At 40.4% G+C, this 20,293-nt stretch overlaps 1 protein-coding gene across 1 annotated transcript in view; it reads left to right on the top strand.

Moving 5' to 3' along the window:
* The window catches only part of man1a1 (mannosidase, alpha, class 1A, member 1), a 125,414-nt gene extending 119,754 nt beyond the window's left edge, over window positions 1-5,660 (top strand). The window contains exon 12 of the mRNA XM_072686323.1: window positions 1,823-5,660. Within this exon, the coding sequence (XP_072542424.1) occupies window positions 1,823-1,946 (124 nt within the window). The 3' untranslated portion in view covers window positions 1,947-5,660. The remainder of the gene's footprint in view (window positions 1-1,822) is intronic.
* Window positions 5,661-20,293: the final 14,633 nt, after the last annotated feature.

Raw genomic sequence — 20,293 nt, 5'->3', positions numbered from 1 at the left:
TTCCGTTGTATTACGCAGAGTCAAGATGTGATATTAGACCCAAGCTAAATGCAGAGAACACACACCTAGATATACATCCAGTACCAGGCTTCAGTACCTACTGTTCGTTAATGACTCAGTAGTCAAAAGTGGCAGGTATGCAGATGTTAAAGCTAACCACATAGGCAAGGTCAACCATAACAGATGCTAAAGTGTGTGATAAACTAATGCAAACATAGTTCATTCAGTAGCAATTGTGAATATACAGTGAGGAAAATAAGTATTTGAACACCCTGCGACTTTGCAAGATTTCCCACTTAGAAATCATGGAGGGGTCTAAAATTTTCATCTTAAGTGCATGTCCACTGTGAGAGACAAACTAAAAAAAAATCCGGAAATCACAATGTATGATTTTTTAATAATTTATTTGTGTTACTGCTGCAAATAAGCATTTGAACACCTGCCAATCAGCAAAAATTCTGGCCCTCAAAGACCTGTTAGTCCGCCCCTAAAAAGTCCACCTACATCCCACTTATTATTCTAAATTAGAAGCACCTGTTTGAGGTCGTTAGCTGCATACAGACACCTGTCCACCCCACACAATCAGTAAGACTCCAACTACTAACATGGCTAAGACCAAAGAGCTGTCCAAAGAGACCAGAGACAAAATTGTAGACCTCCACAAGGCTGGAAAGGGCTATGCAATTGCCAAGCAGCTTGGTGAAAAAACATCAACTGTTGGAGCAATTATTAGAAAATGGAAGAAGCTAAACATGACTGTCAATCTCCCTCGGACTGGGGCTCCATGCAAGATCTCCCCTCGTGGCGTATCAATGATCCTAAGAAAGGTAAGGAATCAGCCCAGAACTACACGGGAGGAGCTGGTCAATGATCTGAAGAGAGCTGGCACCACTGTTTCCAAGGTTACTGTATACACTAAGACGTCATAGTTTAAAGTCATGCATGGCACGGAAGGTTCCCCTGCTTAAATCAGCACACGTCCAGGCCCGTCTTAAGTTTGCCCATGACCATATGGATGATCCAGAGGAGTCATGGGAGAAAGTTCTGTGGTCAGATGAGACCAAAATAGAACGTTTTGGTCTTAATTCCACTCGCCGTGTTTGGAGAACAAAGAATGATTAGTACCATCCCAAAAACACCATCCCTACTGTGAAGCATGGGGGTGGAAGCATCATGCTTTGGGGGTGTTTTTCTGCACATGGGACAGGACAACTGCACTGTATTAAGGAGAGGATGACCGGGGCCATGTATTGCGAGATTTTGAGGAACAACCTCCTTCCCTCAGTTAGAGCACTGAAGATGGGTCATGGCTGGGTCTTTCAACATGACAATGACCCAAAGCACACAGCCTGACCTGGAGAAGATCTGTGTGGAGGAATGGGCCAAAATCCCAGCTGCAGTGTGTGCAAACCTGGTGAAAAACTACAGGAAACGTGAAAATTTCACCCCTCCATGATTTCTAAGTGGGAGAACTTGCAAAGTCGCAGGGTGTTCAAATACTTATTTTCCTCACTGTATATGGGAGAATGGGTAGAGTGTAGTTCTCTCATTGTGTTAAACTAAAAGGTTGTACTTGTTCTTACTGGCTTGTTCTTATGGTGGAGTTTTTTGTATGCCTCACAACTCGTTTTGCATGACCGGAGAACATGACTGAAAGCATGTCTCACTTAAATCTGTGTAAACTCATTAAAAGGTCCATGTTACACTTTACCCTACATTAGCAGAAGGCAATTACACATGCCTAAGAAATTGTATCCATACATGTTTTAGCTCCAGCTGGACTAACTCACTGTTTCTCTCTCCCTCTCTCTCTCCCTCTCAGGTATCTGTACCTGCTCTTCTCGGATGATGACCACTTACCGTTTGATCACTGGGTCTTCAACACTGAGGCGCACCCACTGCCTGTGATAAAGCAAGAGAGTGCAGACATGGCTAACCAGCTGTAGTAGCCCTATCCTTTTCCCCCAAAGCCTCACAGGCCTCCTTCAGCACTGACCAGCTCTATGGACACCCTCTGACGGTGGAGGCCCCTCTCTCCTCTGGGGCTTTGACCCATGCTGGACACTATCAGCTGGGGCCTGTGGCTCAACGTCATCTCGACGCCATCTTTTGAGATAGCATTCTGCATGCTGCCCCTTTCCCTGACTTTTGATTCCATCAGTTTGGATCCTTCTCTCTCCCTCTCTCTCTTCCCCTCTCTCTCCCTCTCTCTTTATCCCTCTCTCCGAGCCTCTGAGGCCCAAAGGACCTTCTTCTCTCCTCTGTGAGGAGACCAGATGATTTCCACCCAACCATCTAAAGTCACCCTCATATACACTTCGGGGACAAAAAAAAGCCATACTGCAGTCAATAGCTATCAAGTATTTGTTTTTAGGTTGTGTGCGTTCCTTTAAGTGTTGCATTTTAAGAAATCCACTCACCTTGCAACTCTTTAATTTACCAGTTGAATCATTTGGAATATTCATATTTAGGAGCATTTTTTCCTTTTCTCTGACTCACAACTGCAAGGTAGTGATGTGGAGTTAAATAGTGCCTTTTTTTAGCTTAATGACTAATAGTCTTGGGATTCAAAGCGAGCAGATGTTTAACTGGTGGTTTATAAAGGCTTCGGCTCAGGCCTCAATTGCGCGCTTATTGAAGAGCCGTCTTTGTTTTCTCTTCGATCATCTCTGCCTCCTCACAGTCTCCTGGTTCGAACCTTTCCTACACCGAGGCTGGAGTAGGAGGATCCAAGGAAAGACAAATTCACATCTTTCTGACTGGAATATTACTGGGGTGGACAATAGGAATTAGTCTGGTACAACGACATGTCGTTAGTTCATGCTACTGCGCATGTCAGTGCTTCTTCCCCCTGCCCCTAACCAAGTCTGCGTCTTGCGTTCCAATAACACAAACGATGTGTACATTTGTTGATTGTTTACTTTATCAGGCGTGGGAGACTTCTGTCCTTGATATGTAAAAATGATACTTTGTGTTAATTTATTACTTGTGACTTTTTTTGGTTTTGTTTTTTTCTTTCAGTGCCAGGGTGTTTTTTTTCCTGCTTTTTTTTCTTATTATGATTATTATTTTGCCTAGTTGGCACACTGATGAAGTAAAAGTCTTATCTATAGATTATCCAGTGGTAACAAGTCAGGAAGACAAGGGCAGTTGTCAATCAAATAGCGTTAACTAAGTATGAATGTACCACCAAATGTGAAGTGAACATTACATTGACTAGTTATGTTATTATATTTGGGTTTTTAATGTTTCATTTTTAGTGAAAGCACAAAACTCTGGGAGTGGAAAACAAGCTGGAGGAAGGACCTGTGTGAAACTTGCTGGTATAGAACCGAGAAAGCACAAGCAAGACATTATGATGATGAAAAGATGCAAGGAAAGCAGAAGCAAATACATGCATACACAAGGGTATAGTACACTGGATAAGGAACACCTGCCCAGTCATGTACACGGCATATGAAAAAAAACACTGGGAACAGCCTCATTGTGACTTTGGGAAATCTTGGGAACAGCCTGGTGTTGTAAAAAAACGGCTGCTTTCCCAGACCCAGATTAAGCCCATGTCTAGAAATTATGTGGCCACCACTGGACCATTAACACAGCAAATTAGTTTAAGTAGGACTGGGCATAATCTCTGTCCAGGAAAATATATATGAGGGTTAGAACCAAACCTCAGATCCTAAGAGTTCTTCTTGGAAATGGGACAGACCAGCTGGAGCTGTGGTCAGTCGGTCACTTGGCATGGCTGCTGTATGCTACACTCTTGGGTTGGATTTACATGGTGAAACTTGAACCTGTCCTTTAGTTGCTTGAAAGCTTCATGAAACAAAATGTCGCATTTCACAAACAATATTATGAAACAGTTCAACGGAATGCAGATGGTTTTCATCATGTCCGCCTAGGGGCTTCAGTTAGCACATCATGAATGACAGAAAAGAAAAGGGTGGTCTCTTAGAGTAATGTTGTTTATTTGCTGGTGTTAATAATACACGTAATGGGATATGATGCAGTCTTGGTTCGATGTTCAGTAGAGGCCGTGTCTGATTAAAAGCTCTGTGTTTAAATGTTAATGTTATGATATTTGCACCACAAGTACAGACTAAGAGCATGCACACTCTGTGCAAACCAGTGCACATGTATTCTTAGGTCAAGATTGTCAACCTTCAGTGTTACTGTATTGTTTAAATGTTAAGGAATCTACAGAGATCTGATTCTATATTACACAGGCTGCTGTAATTAAAGTCATTAGCAAAGGAACTGCTGTCCTTGCGAAATACCCCCCAAAAATATTACCCATTTATCTTTACATAAACTTAAGCCCATCCCACCCCTTCTTTTGCACTTCACTTGGACATGGCTATATTGAAATCACACCCTTATTATTTGCTGGAAACTAGGTAGTAGCAATACAACACGTAGTGTATCACGACCAGTGTGTTAGGCTAAAGCATTAGATGGGGACACTCTTGCACTTTTATAACGTTCAATGTTATAACAAACTAAAACATGAACATATTAACATTAGGCACATTTTCAGCTACTCCAGATTTTTCTTGGAAAAAAATCAAGACACAATGAATTGTGATAATTATTGCATCCCTATTAGCTTGCTGTTTGTTTAGTAATCAAGAGGTTTCCTCAGTTGGAGAGAAAAATAATTCATGCTTACTTAAAAGTTTCACTGTGTAAAGACAGCCTTAAGATCCGTACTATCCCCAAGAACTTTCTGACCACATACTTCTGTACTTATGGGATAGAGCTTGATCCAAAGAGCAGCAGGCATATAGTTCTTTAACCTGAAGATCAAAGGGAAACACTCACCGCAGACCTGCTGTAGAATTGTAGCTAATGACCTTCTACATAACCAGTCCCTCTTCATGCTAATGGCTTCGGTGCTGCTTTCTGAATTATTCCACAACAGCAGGCACTGCTGGCTTGACAGCTCCATGAAAGAACATTGACAAAGCAATTGGCTTGGCTTGGGCTAGCCCTTCATTTGACACTGTGACACTGTATATATAACATTGAACTTTACTGTACTTGTCCTGAAAATCTCTCACTGACGCTTGACGCTGCCGCTCCGAACCTAGGCCTTTCATCCACAAGCTGTTTGCCAGCGTAACTCCCGGAGTTAGCTTGTAAGATCTGAGAAGTCACGGGTGAAGGTTACAGTCTAAGAGGGGGGAAAGGGGGATTTCCTTGCATCTTGTTTCAGTATGCAGATTAGAAAAATGTGCTGGTTGTTTTTTGTTTTGTTTTTTCTTTTCTGGGATAGATTTGAAATGTGGTGGAAACTGTTGTGTTGACTATCTTGCATAATAATGCCTTTTTAATTTGTGAATCAGTCGTTTGTTCTTTTTTTGTGATACGACCTCAGAAAAGTAACTGTACAATATTGCTGATAATCATTCCTTTTGCACATAGGATTCTTTTGTTTTTATGCAGTTGATTTTGTGGGAGATTGTTCTGTCTGGTTTTGTGTTTTCTTTCTTTTCTTCTTGTTCTTATAATGTACATATTCCATTCTGGCAGACTGCCACTGAACATTTATATAAATCTTATGATCTTAGGGAATAAATTATATTAATGAGCAGCAGAATTTTTTGATAAACTATATTTGTTACACTTCTATTGTGAATAAAACAATCTTTTAATATAAAGACATGGTACATTTTATTCAGTTCTTTATTTTTAGTGTATTTGGTGAGCAGTGATGCACTGAGCCGGTCTATCGGATCAGCATTGGGGCCTATGCTCACAAACAGGTCCGGGTTAAAATTATTTAAGACCGTTTCTGTTAAACTGAGCACTTGATTTTATAAGTGATTCTACAGTTGGGTCCACAAGTCTGACTGCATTTATTTATTTGGTGAAATGTGAATGTGTAAATTGAATAAATATTGACCGTCTGCTCTGTAATCTGTGAGCAGAGTTCAGAAATTAGAGCTGATAATGGGAGAGAAAGCATTCACTAGTCAAGACCTTTGTGCCTACCTTTTTGAGGTTTGTTTGCTATAACATTAAGGCCTGCTTTCCCCGTCTCTCTGCTGAAATGACCTCAGTGCTCAGTTCAGTTACAATGTGGGGTTAATGAATGCTAGTCAGACTGTTTGCTTGCACTGTTTGTGACAGACAAAGGCAGGTGAATCGCAGCACGTCATGGCTCTGTGGTTATCTGTTTTGCAGCACGTACCTTCTGGAGTAAATAGGAGGCCTGCCACAAATGCTGCAGTTCAGGTTCAGCCATCTTTATAACCCCAGTGTGTATTCTTTATTCAACATAGGACTCAAAACACCTCAGACAGGTTTTGGTCTCACGGTTTGGTCTCAGGTTTTGATCACCAGTAAATGTCAGGTCTACTTGCTAAATTGTCAAATTATTTACCTACGTAAATAAAATGCCTATGTTAAAGAAACAGTCAGTTCTTCTGTGAGTAAACCGACTTTTTTCTATTCCGTTTTTGAGTCGTGGCTAAAATACAAGCAAATTAGAACAACCTGTTTCTTAAATCTGGAACTATGAAAGTAGCACTAAACCCCAAAGTCTCCCTTCAGCTTTAGAGCCAACCAAGTGACAGCATGACTAATTTGTCCCAAAGTCCCATCCCACAGTGACGCTTAGACAAAACACAGGAATGCAAGAGCTACAGAACGGAAGCACAACCCAACCATTTTGGCAAATAACCCCATGTTTCACTTTTCAGACACTCAGTAAATTTACTCAGACACTTCTGGAGTGACTTGGTTGTTGTACGTGAAAGTAAGCAAGGCAGAATGTTGACTCCAGTCATATATACCCGCAGCCAGAGGAACTAACTGCATGTAGATTTCCTCAACAGAACACAAAAGCCTGCATAAATCTGCCCTTGCCCAAATATGAAGCCATCAATATACTAATCTCCTCCAGCAGCCAGTGCACAACATGTCTGCGGTAATTCAGGTTCTTACCACACCAGCTTAAACCCACCCTACCCCCACCCTAAGAAACCAATGCTGACATGTTCAACCATCAAGTGGTCATCCGTGACTCCAGCATCACCACGCCCAATGCCAAGACAGCATGCTGGGCTAGAGGGGCATAAAGCCCTCGGTGTTGGGCAGTGGAACTGTGTTCTCCGTGGTGATGGAGCTCCATTCAATACCTCTGGGATGAGCTAGAGTGGTGTTAGCAATCCAGAACTAATCATCAACTAAACATCAGAGCCTGACCTCACTAATGTGACCGCAATCAAACTCTCATGGCAACGTTCCACCTTCCAGTGTAATGACTTCCCAGAAGAGTAGAGGCTGTTGCTGCAGCAAAGGCGTGCAAACTCCTGTAAATGCTCTTGATTTCATAACAAGCACTGAACAGTTGTGGCAATTCTCATCTCCATCCAGGCACATATTGGAAAGGCAGCCATACAGCCATGAGATTTGAGTGGTTGGTGGAGGAACAGAAGCACAGTGGGGTGTCACCAGCATCACAGTGATCCGAGAGGCCACATGAGCTTATCACTGATGCCAGCGATTTTATGTGCAAGGACTCCAGCAGCGAGCTGAGGGAACCTTTCCAGACTAACTGGTGGGATATACCCTAAAGATAAGAGGAGACGTAAGGGGGAGCAGTGCTGCCAGTGGTCAAGTTTAAAAGGACTGAAATAAGCATCCTAGCAGGTCATAGCATCAAAGGCAGCTAGAAAGAAAAGGAGGATGAGGACTGAAGGCATGGAGTTCCTCCTGGCTTTGTAGAGACTTTTGACCAAGAAAGAGGCAGATTCTGTATATAGGCCCCTAATTGAGTGGTCACTGAGATTGGGAAAGAAAAGACCCTTTTATCAAGGAAAATGAAACTTTCTCAATAAGAAATGTACATTTGTACATTGCTCAGCTTTACTCCTCATTCCAACATGGAAGCCACACACGTTTTGGTGTCTTTTATTGGTGCAGTGAATGCTTTTCAGGCAGAAATGTAAACGCCCTCTGGAGGATGCTATAGAGTTTGCCGTTAATGAGGTTTCTATTAGAAAACACTTTGCAGAGATGGGTTCACCCAAAATGGTCAGAACTTAAAACCAAAAATATACCGTCAAACACCCCACCTTTAGTCCAGGATGCCGTGGGATCAACATGTAGCAGTTATATGTGGGCCAGTAAAGACAGGGAAGAGGAGTGAGGGACAGAAAAGCTTTAAGAAGAGCTAGGCCTCTCTTTAAGCATGACATATTTATATATATTTTTAATTTTTTTATTTGATTTTAAAGTATCTAAAGTATCTTATTATCAGCTTTATGTTAGATTATTTATTTTAAGTTATTGTTAAAGAATCATATCACTAAACCTTGGATATTAGCACTTTTATTTGACCTATTTACTAATTATGCCATAGAGAAAGAGCGCATGGTACTGACCACTGAGCTGACTCTCAAACTGCGTTCTTGTCTGTAGAGCCAAATATCCTAGAACACATTATGCACCACGCTGCTGTTTCAATTGGAAAAATTACAGCACAGTGTCCTCCTGTCCTCATCAATACTACCAAGTCAGTAGAAGTGCCAAGTAGACCAGTCCGAACGTGGCATACTTTGTATTAAGAATCCTCCCTGGTTTCGAATCTAAGATGTAAAAACAGCCTGTTTTAACTCATTGCTTTTTGGGACATATTTTGGGACATATTCAGCCTACAGTGGTTAAACCCCACAGATTCACACAGAAACAATGAAACGTGTTTCAGCCTGAAAATACATAGTACAGAGCAGCCAATCAGAACAGGGATCATCCATCTTAAAGGCACAGAAACAGAAAGGGCTTGTTTAATTTCATGGGATTGGAAGATGATCATGGAGAAAGCGGGTCCCACCATTTGCCAAAGCCCAACGTGTCACAGCCACCTGTATTACTGTAAATAAATAAGCGCTCTCACCCCTTCGTTCCTGGCTTTCCACTGAGGTCTGCTGTGTGTATCTCCTGAGCTGTGCTGAAAAGGAAAAGCTGGAGGGCTTTCTGCTCCGCCACTGGCAGCAGTGTGCCGCAGGTGAGTGTAGACAGATAATGGAAGGTGAAGTGCAGGCTGCTAATGAGAGCGAGCAGATTTAGAGCTTTAATTAGTGATGCAGATAACAGCAGCATTTTTCATTCTTACTGCTCTCGGATTCTGAAATGAAGCCGCTGAGCTCTTTATAGGACCGAGACAGAAATGCACCCTGAAGCTGAATTCACTGCGGCCAGCTCCTTCTGTAAGCTCTGAAAGGGTGCACACACACACACACACACACACACACACAGTGGCCTGTCAGACAGGAAACAGAGCCGCTTTGGATGGAGCTGCAGCGGTGGTGGTGGTGTGTGATACTGTAGTTAATGCACTCCGTCAGGAACACAAACACACACCAGGAGCATCTCTCCCAGTCAACAGGAAGCTCACACACCCACCTATCAGACACACGCTCGCACAGACGGATCCTCTACAGATGGATCATTATGGCTTACTGGGAGATTCTGGACAGAAGCTGTTCAGGAAAATGAGTAAAGGGTTTCTGCTTGAGTGTCTCCTTCAGTTTTCCAGTACAGCTTGAGTGAAAAATGCACCATATGTTTAAGGCTGGATCTGAAGATCTGAAGGGGTGGGTGTGTCTGTCTGGATCTAGTGTTTACAGACTAGTGACACCAAGGAACACCACAGCAAGCATTCAGAACAATCCTACAGCAGGGGTTCCACTTGAGGTCCACCAGCAAGTCCAAACTCAATTAAGAAGTGTAAAAAAAAGCCAAATGACCTAAAAGTGAATTTTGCTGTGCATTGGAAACATTTCCTTAGCAAAATTGATTGATGCATTTTCTGGCCACTTTATTAAAAACTCTTTCCTTATTGCTCCACTGTGCTGGTGTACAGTTCAACAGTAGTCTGTTGTACAGTAGTTTTTGACCACAGAACCATCCTTGACTGGATATTTACAGACAGTAGACCAGTCTGAACAGTGACACTGATGTGTGTGAAAACCCCAATGACACCACACACTGCCATATCAGTGTCACTGTTGTGTTGAAAATAGTTCACCTTCCAAATAATCTGGTCACAACACACTTGTCTCTCAGCTCAGAAGGGAGACACTGTGCCATGCTGAGCAATAAAATCATTCCAACAGTCCAACCTCCCAGAGGTGTGTCTTCATGCGAGGCCCAAGGTGGCAGCTGCAACACCTGAAACAAGCCTGGCTGCCCCAATTCATGATCCCAAAATATATAATTTAATTAAACATGCAGATTTATCACATATATTGAGGTTTTAAGTGGCCTGCTGAAGCAGAACTGAATCACCTTTAATGTACAGTGAATGTGTTCATCGCTTTGATTGGCACTTGGACATGCAGGTAGTGAAGCTTTTTCAAATTTATTATCTACTTTAGATTTTTGTGTTATGTACTTTTTTATTTAATAATAGCCAATAAACCTCACACTAGGTTGTGGATACAGAAACATCTTTCATCTGTGTGAATGCTAGCTAGCATTAGCTTAAATGACTGTAATGGGAACACAAATAACCGTTGTCATCACTTTATGCGTATTATGTGTTATTCAGTAACAGTCTCTCGTTACATTAAATTCTACCAACATGATCACAACTACATTGTGTGAGTGATTAATTACCTAGCAAACAAACAAACTCAGCTCTGTCAATGCTAGCTAATGCAATTTTCTTCCTAAAGAAAAATTAGGCCAATGTTTTAATCAATCATTTTTAGTCATTCAGCACTTGGGTTGTTTCTTGTGCTATGTGGAACTAAACGTCTGAAATGAAATAAACTGACACGAAACCTTTCAAAAAGGAAGATTATGAAGAATATCAAAGCTATGGTGGAGGAGGAAGATGAGCCAGGGAAGTAATACAGGTGTAGTACAACCTAAAGTTAGAGTCTGATTATAATATTACACACAACGATCTCATTACCTGATTAAAACACTGCAGAGATGTTCCAGGAGCTTATACCATCTCCTCCCTCTCTTGGCTGAAAAGTCTGTAGTAATTGAGCTGATGTAGATTACTAAATGGGCTAGCTAATGCAGATGATAGTGAACTAAGTAATCCTATTATCTCTAGAATCTTTTTCATCAAAGTCGTCTCCAGTACTTATTTTTCTTTTTGGGCTTCTCCACTCTCATACATTTTGGAGAGTAAATATAAAATAAGTTGAATGTGACAAAAGTAATAATAAATAAAACTTTTATGAAAATGAACAATGAAAATCCGACATTGATTTTAAACCATGCTTCAACAGAATTATTTAAAAAAATAAACTCATGAAACAGGCCTGGACAGAAATTTTGGTACCCCTAAAAATAATGTGACCAAAGGGACATGTTAAATCAAGGTGTGTCCACTAATTAGCATCATAGGTGTCTACAATCTTGTAATCAGTCAGTGGGCCTACATATAGGGCTGCAGGTAGTCACTGTGCTGTTTGGTGACATGGTGTGTACCACACTCAACATGGACCAGAGGAAGCGAAGGAAAGAGTTGTCTCAGGAGATTAGAAAGAAAATTATATACAAGCATGTTAAAGGTAAAGGTTATAAAACCATCTCCAAGCAGCTTGATGTTCCTGTGACTACAGTTGCACATATTCAGAAATTTAAGATCCATGGGACTGTAGCCAACCTCCCTGGACATAGCCGCAGGAGGAAAATTGATGACAAATCAATGAGACGGATAATACAATGGTAACAAAAGAGCCAAGAAAAACTTCTAAAGAGATTAAAAGTGAACTTCAAGCTTAAGGAACATCAGTGTCAGATTGCACCATCTGTCACTGTTTGAGCCAAAGTGGACTTCATGGGAGATGACCAAGGAGGACACCATTGTTGAAAACAAATCATAAAAAAGGCAGACTGGAATTTGCCAAACTACATGTTGACAAGCCCCAAGCTTCTGCGAGAATGTCCTATGGACAGATGACACAAAAATGGAACTTTTTGCCAAGGCACATCAGCTCTATGTTCACAGACAGAAAAATAAAGCAAATCAAGAAAAGAACACTGTCCCTACTGTGAAACATGGAGGAGGCTCTGTTATGTTCTGGGGCTGCTTTGCTACATATGGCACAGGGTGTCTTGAATCTGTGCATGGTACAATAAAATCTCAAGACTACCAATGGATTCTAGAGTGAAATGTGCTGCCCAGTGTCAGAAAGCTTGGCCAAACCTTGACCTAAACCTTAAATGTAACCTTAATCTTAACTACAACCCTAACCTTAACCCAAACCTTACATCTATCCCTGATCCTAAACCTATCCTTAACCCTAAATCTAACCCTAATCCTAACTTTAACCTAAACCTTAAATCTAAATCTAATCCTAAACCTAACCTTAAACTTAAATCTAACCCCAATACTAACTTTTACCTAAACGTTAAATTTAACCCTAATCCTAAACCTAACCTTAACCTTAAATCTATCCCTAATCCTGAATCTAACCCTAACCACAACTTAAACTAAACCTTAAATCTAACCCTAATCCTAACTCTAACCATAACATAACCTAAACTGTAAATCTAACCCTAAAAGGGTAAGGGTGAGTTTAGGGTTAGTATTATTATCAGTTCAGCTGCATTTAATACATATTCAGTTGAATGTTAGTTGAAAGTCAGATGAACATCTATGAACCATCCAAGTAAACTGTTACCCAAACTTCAGGCAGTGAAGCAGAGAGAAGGGAATGACTGAAACTGTATATTTAAAATGATTTTGTGGCTTTAAGTGCAGCTGAAACACGTAATGTTGAGCCAGCAAATTTCCCTACCTTCTCGAGAGACAGAGGGTGTCATGGGAATACAAAATCCAAAAGCTACGATATACTGCTCATCCAGCACAATGCCTATTGAAGGCAATCTGATGTCATTACTTTATAATTATGTGGCTGCAGGGATTTGGATATCTGCATAGAAAAAGGCCCACTCAAACTGCTGATGTGCTGATTGGCCGATAGTGTGGAATGCATCTGGAATGATGATCATCAGTGTCTTCCTTGTCCTCTCTCTTATTTCTGTCTTGTCATGTTGTTTGGGATAGTTCGGTAACTTCATAATGGAGATTTGTGAAGATTCTGTTATAGTTTTAGAGATGGCAGAGCAGGGATCAGCACAAGGGTTCAATCAAGTATTTCATTAAGTTGAATAATCCTAGATACATTTTGTCACCAGATTTTTTTTAGATGACAGTTTTTGCAGTGCATGAAAACATTGTGCACCTATTTTAAAGAATGACATTAACTGCAATAACTGATAACACTGGGCAATATACTTGTAAATAGTCAATAATTCGACCCAGAAGTGCTTTGAAGACTATCAGTTATCAACTGCAAATTGTCTAATATAATTGTCAGTTCTCAGCTGTCAACTCTTAACTGTAACAGCTGAAGTAAAGGTTCAAAAGTGATGACCTGACCTCTGCCTGTATACAGTGCAAGCTTGTTAGATCTTTTACACCTTCTTTGCTTTTTCACTCCATGATAATGACAATCTCACAGGAGACTTCTTCCCCTTCTTCCCCCAAAGCCCTAGGAATGGACACTGCAGTTTTGAAAGCATTGTTATATTAAATCCTGCTTTAGACTGTTTAAACTTCCCCAGGGCGACTTTATCTTTCTACTGATTCAAATATACTATGCAAGATCATATAGTATTTCACTCTTGCTGATGTATTCCGTAACATAAACCCCTCAATAAACAATACCGTTTTTATTCTCTCAAGCATGAACGTTATTTCTGCATAGACTAGGCCTACACATTGTCTTTTCAGATAATTCTGAAATTTGCAGTGCAACATATTCAATAACCTTCTATAGCCTGATCATAGCCTCATTTGTTTACCTTATCTAAAATTAGTTTTAATGACACACCCAAAAGAGCTACATGTCAGGGTTTTAATTCTTCATTATTAAATAACAAAGAGTTTTGTGAATATCTTAAAACAGTTTCAACACAGAAAATGATCCTCACATTTTATCTCTCCTCTTCTCTTCTAAACAGGCTCAGACCATGTAAAACTCTTGAAAAGAATGCATTAGAACTACAGTAACAACTTCCTTTTACAGATAAAAATAGCCACTGACACGTTCTGAGAGACGAGTAGAGTTTGTAACATGCAAAACAAGGAAAAATGATTATTTCAATGACTCTTGAGCCAGTCATCTTCTAGCACTAAAGAGACTAAATGAAATGTTCTCCAGTAATGCTGCCATCACATCAGCCCACAAACTTGCAACTGAGTCTAAAGAAATTAATCTTTCTTTCCTTCAGTAATCTTTACTCTTCTGAGATTCCCCTTCACACAGCCAGGTACAGCAAATCTTTAGACAACTTAGGCCTACCATCTCTAATGGATAGGAAGTCTCTTACATTAGGACATCCCATGTAATTGGAAGAACTTAGGAAATAGCCACTTTGAGTATGAAAAAGGGCAAATCACTAGAGAAGGATGGCAATTCCTTGGAATTCTATGTATGTTTTGGGAAGGATTGTGTACACATGATTCCCTTTTTTATTAGGAAGGGATCTTTTAAAGAATGCAAATACAGCTCTCAATGCTGTCCTCCTGAAACTTAAGGGTCCCACCATATGCAGCATCTATAGGCATATTCTTACCAATAGGATTTAAAAATGCAGATATTAAGATTTATGCTAACAATGTTGCTATCAGGATTGCAAACGGTGACTAAACTTCTTCACCATGACCAAAGTGTTAAATCCTGCATTGCATCAGACAACGTACCTAGGCTACTTAGTGTACATAATTTATTCTGTTGATAGAAACAGATTGAGCATCTATAATTTTGGGATGTGCTTTAAATGTCTTAATTAAAATAGTGTTAGGATGATTAAGGTCTTATATTATAATTCATTAGCAATGGTGGTCATAAACAATATCTCAACCCATACGTTTCAGGGGAACAAATCAACGGTGCCCACTTTCTGTTCTTATTATGTTTGTTCATGACCTTCTGTAATAAATTTCATCTTGTGTCATTGTTTGCAGATGATAGTTCATGTAAATAATGTCACATCTATTTCAAATAATGTAGTCCACTCACAATTACTGGCATGTATTTTAAGTTCTGCCGCAGGGTTTAACAGCACCCTAGATGAAATTAATTTTGACTGGTTCTGCTGCTGAGTTTGTCCGACCCCAAGATGAAATGGAGATTTTGATTGGTTCTGCTGCTGAATTTGTGGAAAAGAAACACTGAGGACAGGGAGAGAGAGGGAGGGAGAGAGAGAGGTGTGAACTCAAGGTGAAGTAAATGTTAGCTAGCTAGTACAACATGGACAAATGGAAATGAACTCAGAAATAAAGTGTAAGGATTCATGTTGCCAGGGGAGAAGAGTAATAAGTTGACAATAAAATGACAAATAATATGGGGGATTGCTGAATTACATATATGGTGGAAGGATCTAATGTGGAAACAAAGTCCTTTAAATGCAGGTCTATAATAAATGTGGAGATTAGGCGTCTGTCTACATCAACAAAGAGATTGCGTATGCAAAAAAAAAAAGAAGAGTGAGAGTGTGGTGGCGTCTGCCTGCAGACAGAATTATGTCACACACTGCTAAGAGTCCAGAGCATCAGAACATGAGTCAAATCATTACACCCCTAATATATTGGGCTGAAGGCACTTGATGAAGTAGCAGAAGCTCTGAACACTCTATGGATGCCAACTATTGATCTGTTAGTTCCGACTATTTCTCCTCTGGCTGGAGGCTGAGAGCCACCCAGTTCTACACATCTTCAAATCTGACCCATTCGTCACGCAAGCTGGATGATTAGGAACATTCACAGTGCATGAAATTATACAATACAATTATAAGCTTTGGTCTAGATGGTCCTGAATAACTCTAAAATAAAGTGGATTTGTATGAATAATACCAGTTTTTCTGTTATGATTAAAGCCTGGAGCTCCAATGCATTCCTAATGTAGCCTTTTATGCGTCATTTCCATATGCTGGCTGTTGTTGTTCTGTGAAAAATGAAAAAGCGTTTGTCGGGAGGCCAAATGCTGTTTCTGCGCGCTAGTGTGAGCAGGATTATGTGAACAGGACGCAGCCTGAGGTGAGAGTAATCACATGACCCTGGGCCGCAGCTGTGGGACAGGACCTGGTATTTCCACGAGTGTCCACAAAAAAAAAGATACGAAATGCTGGATCTATTCTGCCTGATGCTCTTCATCTCTCACCTGCATATTACCCTGCACAACAGACACACACACACATACACGTCACAAAGTTAACATCACAATACTTTAAGGTATTTTTATGAGTTTATACATTTTTAAAAGACCAAAACAGGAACTAATCATTTGTTTAAATAACAAAAAAAAAAAAAAACATTATGATCTGGCATTTAATCTGCTTGTTATGGTACAGTTTATGCAGTTTGCATAGTGTGTTTATTTACAGTTACATATACTTAATATACTATCAATTCCCATGATAGACACAGAAAATCACATGGTGATGTAATTAGTCAAAATAACATCACATTTCTTTCTAATGTTGCTTATTTTGTGAACGATGGCATGTTGAAGTGACATCACTGCAACTTAATAAAGTCAGAGCTCATTGGAAACCTTTTTTCTGATTGGGAATAATGGGGGTCAAATGGAATTCATAGGGAATAATCCTGCTTGGAAATTCAAAATGTCCCAGTTTTTTACTTGGTCATGGATGCAGTAGGATGCAGTCCAGCCAGGGACTTGGTCAGCAGGATTGGAGCTAGATGTTAGTAAGAGTTCTTAGCCATGATACTCTCTACTCCCATGGTTCTCAAAAGGGTCAGTGTATTTTATGTGATGTTTTTGTTTCTGAGCTAATACAGGGGCATTTCTAACATCTGTATTCTAGGTTTGGTAAATAGAAATAACTCTAATAGAAAGCAAGTCAAGTCAAGTGGGTTTTTATTGTCATTTCAACTATATACAGAGTACACAGTGAAACGAAACAACATTCCTCCAGGACCATGGTGCAACATAGACACAGTGCATACAGAACACAAGTGCAACACAATACAAGTGCAGACAGACAATACAACACAGTACAGACAGAGAATAATAAATAATTGGGGTAGTGTGCAAATTATTCAGTGTGTAATAAATATTGAGTCCAGTGAGGTAGTAAGGTTATTAGTGCAAATGCTTCCCATATTGTCTGGGGTAAATGGTTGGTGAGAGAGAGAGAGAGAGAGAGAGAGAGAGTGCATGGAACAGCAAAAACATCAGTTCAGTCTCTGGAGTTGAGAAGTCTGATGGCTTGGGGGAAGAAGCTGTTGCAGAGTCTGGTCGTGTTGGACCGGATGCTGCGGTACCTTCTTCCTGATGGCAGGAGGGAGAACAGTCTGTGTGAAGGGTGCGTGGGGTCATCCACAATGCTGGTTGCTTCAGGCAGTGTAAATGTCCATGACGGAGGGGAGAGAGACTCTGATGATCCTCTCAGCTGTCCTCACAATACGTTGGAGGGTTTTGCGGTCAGAGGCTGTGCAGGTCCCAAACCAGGCAGTGATGCAGCTGTTCAGGATGCTCTCTATGGTCCCTCTATAAAAGAGTGTTACATAATGTAACATCAGTAGATATAATACACATACATATTAAAAACAAAAGAAGTAAATATAGAATAATATAGAAGTTCAACAGTATAGCAACTAAACTGTAGAAGTAAACAGTAAGTAAGTACACCCAATATCCATTTAGGAACTTCATAAAAGTTGGAATATCTAAAGCTGTTTGTGATCTTCTGATTCCATCAGCAGCGTGTTACTGCATGACTCATGAAGGAGTCATCCATGATACAACACATTACTTAACTTGGCCATTCTGTCATCAGAGAGAAGTTTATTGACGCATCGCTACATGTGACAGAAGCAGCAAAGAAGTTAAAAGATGTTATGGTCAAGTGGTGAGTTTTTTTTTGCGTATGCAGGCCGAAGAGGGGGAGTGTGCCGTGTTGCCCACACTCAGTGAGATGGGCTTGTTATGTGAAGCACACCTGGTGGGGATTAATCAGGTTTTAAAGGCCTGCTGTGCTGTGCACACACTTAAGCTGGAGACATGCTGTGGAGAGGACTCTCAAGCACTGATAGTGTTTACCCAAAAGGCAGTGTGTGTTCAGTTAGAAAAATGAAGGCTGCTATTTTATGTATGTGAATCACAACCAGTGTGTTCTAACAAGAAGTTCACAGGATAAAGAACAGGCAGAAACTCACAAGAGTTAAGGTATTTTTGAAGTGAGTAAACCCAATCGTACATTCAGGTTTTTGTTCAAAAGAATTTGTAGACGTTTTTATTTGCTGTAAGAATAAAATATTTCCCTCCATTTTATCTTTGCTTCTTCAATGTTCTCCACTGTTTTGTAGTAAAATGTTATTGAAGTTCCCAAATTCCAAAAGCTTCCAGGTGGTAAATAATTAAGAGTTTATTTCTGTGTGGGTGATGTGGGCCTTTGGCACTGGCATATCATACTTTGTAAACAAACCCATTAAAACTCTCACTGACGCTGGATGGTATCCCTGAAGTCACTGTAAACCCACAATAAAGTAGAGTAAGAGCCTCATTTTCTGTCCAGCCATTATCACTCAGTAAAAAAGACGCTTCAGGGTATTTGTATGAATCTACTGCTTTTGATTATCAGTGGGCCTTTCTACTTCTACATCCTTGCTGCCAAAGAAGTGTTTTTGCATTTTAATTGGCTTAAACACACACACACACACACTTATAAAATTCACACATTTTTATATTTATTCTCGTTGTTATGCAAAACCTTATATATATATATATATATATTTTTTTTTTTTTTCACTGTTAGATCCTTTGGATTCAGCAGTAACATTGCAGTAAAATGTATGATAAATGGATCAATAGAAATTCTCCAAAATTACATTTACAAGGAAGAAGGCTCTGTCCTTCTCCTGTTCAGGTGCCATTTTTGAGAGACAAGGTTAACAAAATGACTGTGAGTTTTTGTTGTGATGTGACATTGTTATGTACAAAAGCATGATATCTCATGCTCTCTCTACTCTGATTGGTCCTCAATAAGGAGGCCAGGTCTGAGTGTTCATTAATGACCTAAGGGTGCATAGAGGAGCAGCCTCCTGAGCAGTCCTTTGTTCGACAGAATGAGAAATGGGACACCCTACAGCCTTGTTGTCTTTGCCAAAGGGTGAATAGAGGATGCTCCTAACTAGCCATTTGATTGGCAGAATAAGAAATGGGACATCCTACAGCACCACCACAAGTGCACCATTTGGGACAAATATGCAACTAATTTACACAAGGCAGCTTCTTAAACACTTTTTAAATAACTTGTTTCTCCAACATTTTTCAAAAGGGGTGAAAGTGTTAAGGGAACAGGGCTAAGTTAATGTTAATGGATGAACAATGGACATTTTTCATAATCTGTCTGTCTATCTATCTATTCTACGAATGTTGAAAGCACACATTCAGTCTTTCAGTGTGAAGCTGAAGCTTTAGTGTGATATGTAGGAGCAGATGTTCCTCAAGTGATTTGAGAATGTCAGTGCAGGACGTTATCAGATTATTAACAAGAACAGTTTTACTGGCTTGGTTCGGGAACACATGTCCTCTCAGAAGGACAAGTCACCAGTTTCTATCCTGATGGGACTCATCTCTTCCAGGATGACATCCACGGGACATGAGGGGTCACTGAATATGAAAATGATGTTAATCATATGCTACGACCTTCACATTCCCCGGATCTGAGCCCAGTTGAACACCTATGAGTGATTCTGGACATGTTGGAGATATCAGACAGCTTTCTACCACCGTCATCAAAATACCAGCTTAAGGAACATCTTTTAGAACTTTTAGACTTAAACCTCAGCTAGTTTGAATAGACTAAAAATTCAAAGATACCTCTAAGCTTTAGACATTACTAAAAACAAGTCAGTAAGGAGACCACTCTACTATTCGCCCAAGTACTCTCGGAAGAGGAGGGTCTTCAGTCTGCGTTTGAAGACAGTGAGTGACTCTTCCGTTCAGACACCCAGGGGAAGCTCGTTCCACCAATTTGGTGCCTGGACAGAAAAAAGCCTGAGCGCTTGTCTTCCGTGGATTTTGAGGGATGCGGGTCAAGCTGAACTGGGCTTGAAGCTCGAAGGGCTCTTGGTGCAGATCGGCTTTTGACCATTGCCATCAAGTACGGAGGGGCTGGTTCTTGGCTTTGTAGGCCAGCATCAGGGTTTGGAATCTGATGCGGGGAGCAGCTACAGGAAGCCAGTGAAGAGAACGCAGCAGTGGAGTGACATGGTTGAATTTAG

This window comes from Salminus brasiliensis, chromosome 1 (genome assembly GCF_030463535.1).
Source record: "Salminus brasiliensis chromosome 1, fSalBra1.hap2, whole genome shotgun sequence".
Lineage (NCBI taxonomy): Eukaryota > Metazoa > Chordata > Actinopteri > Characiformes > Bryconidae > Salminus > Salminus brasiliensis.
The sequence above is the reverse complement of the archived record's forward strand: the minus strand, read 5'-3'. Positions and strand labels throughout refer to the sequence as shown.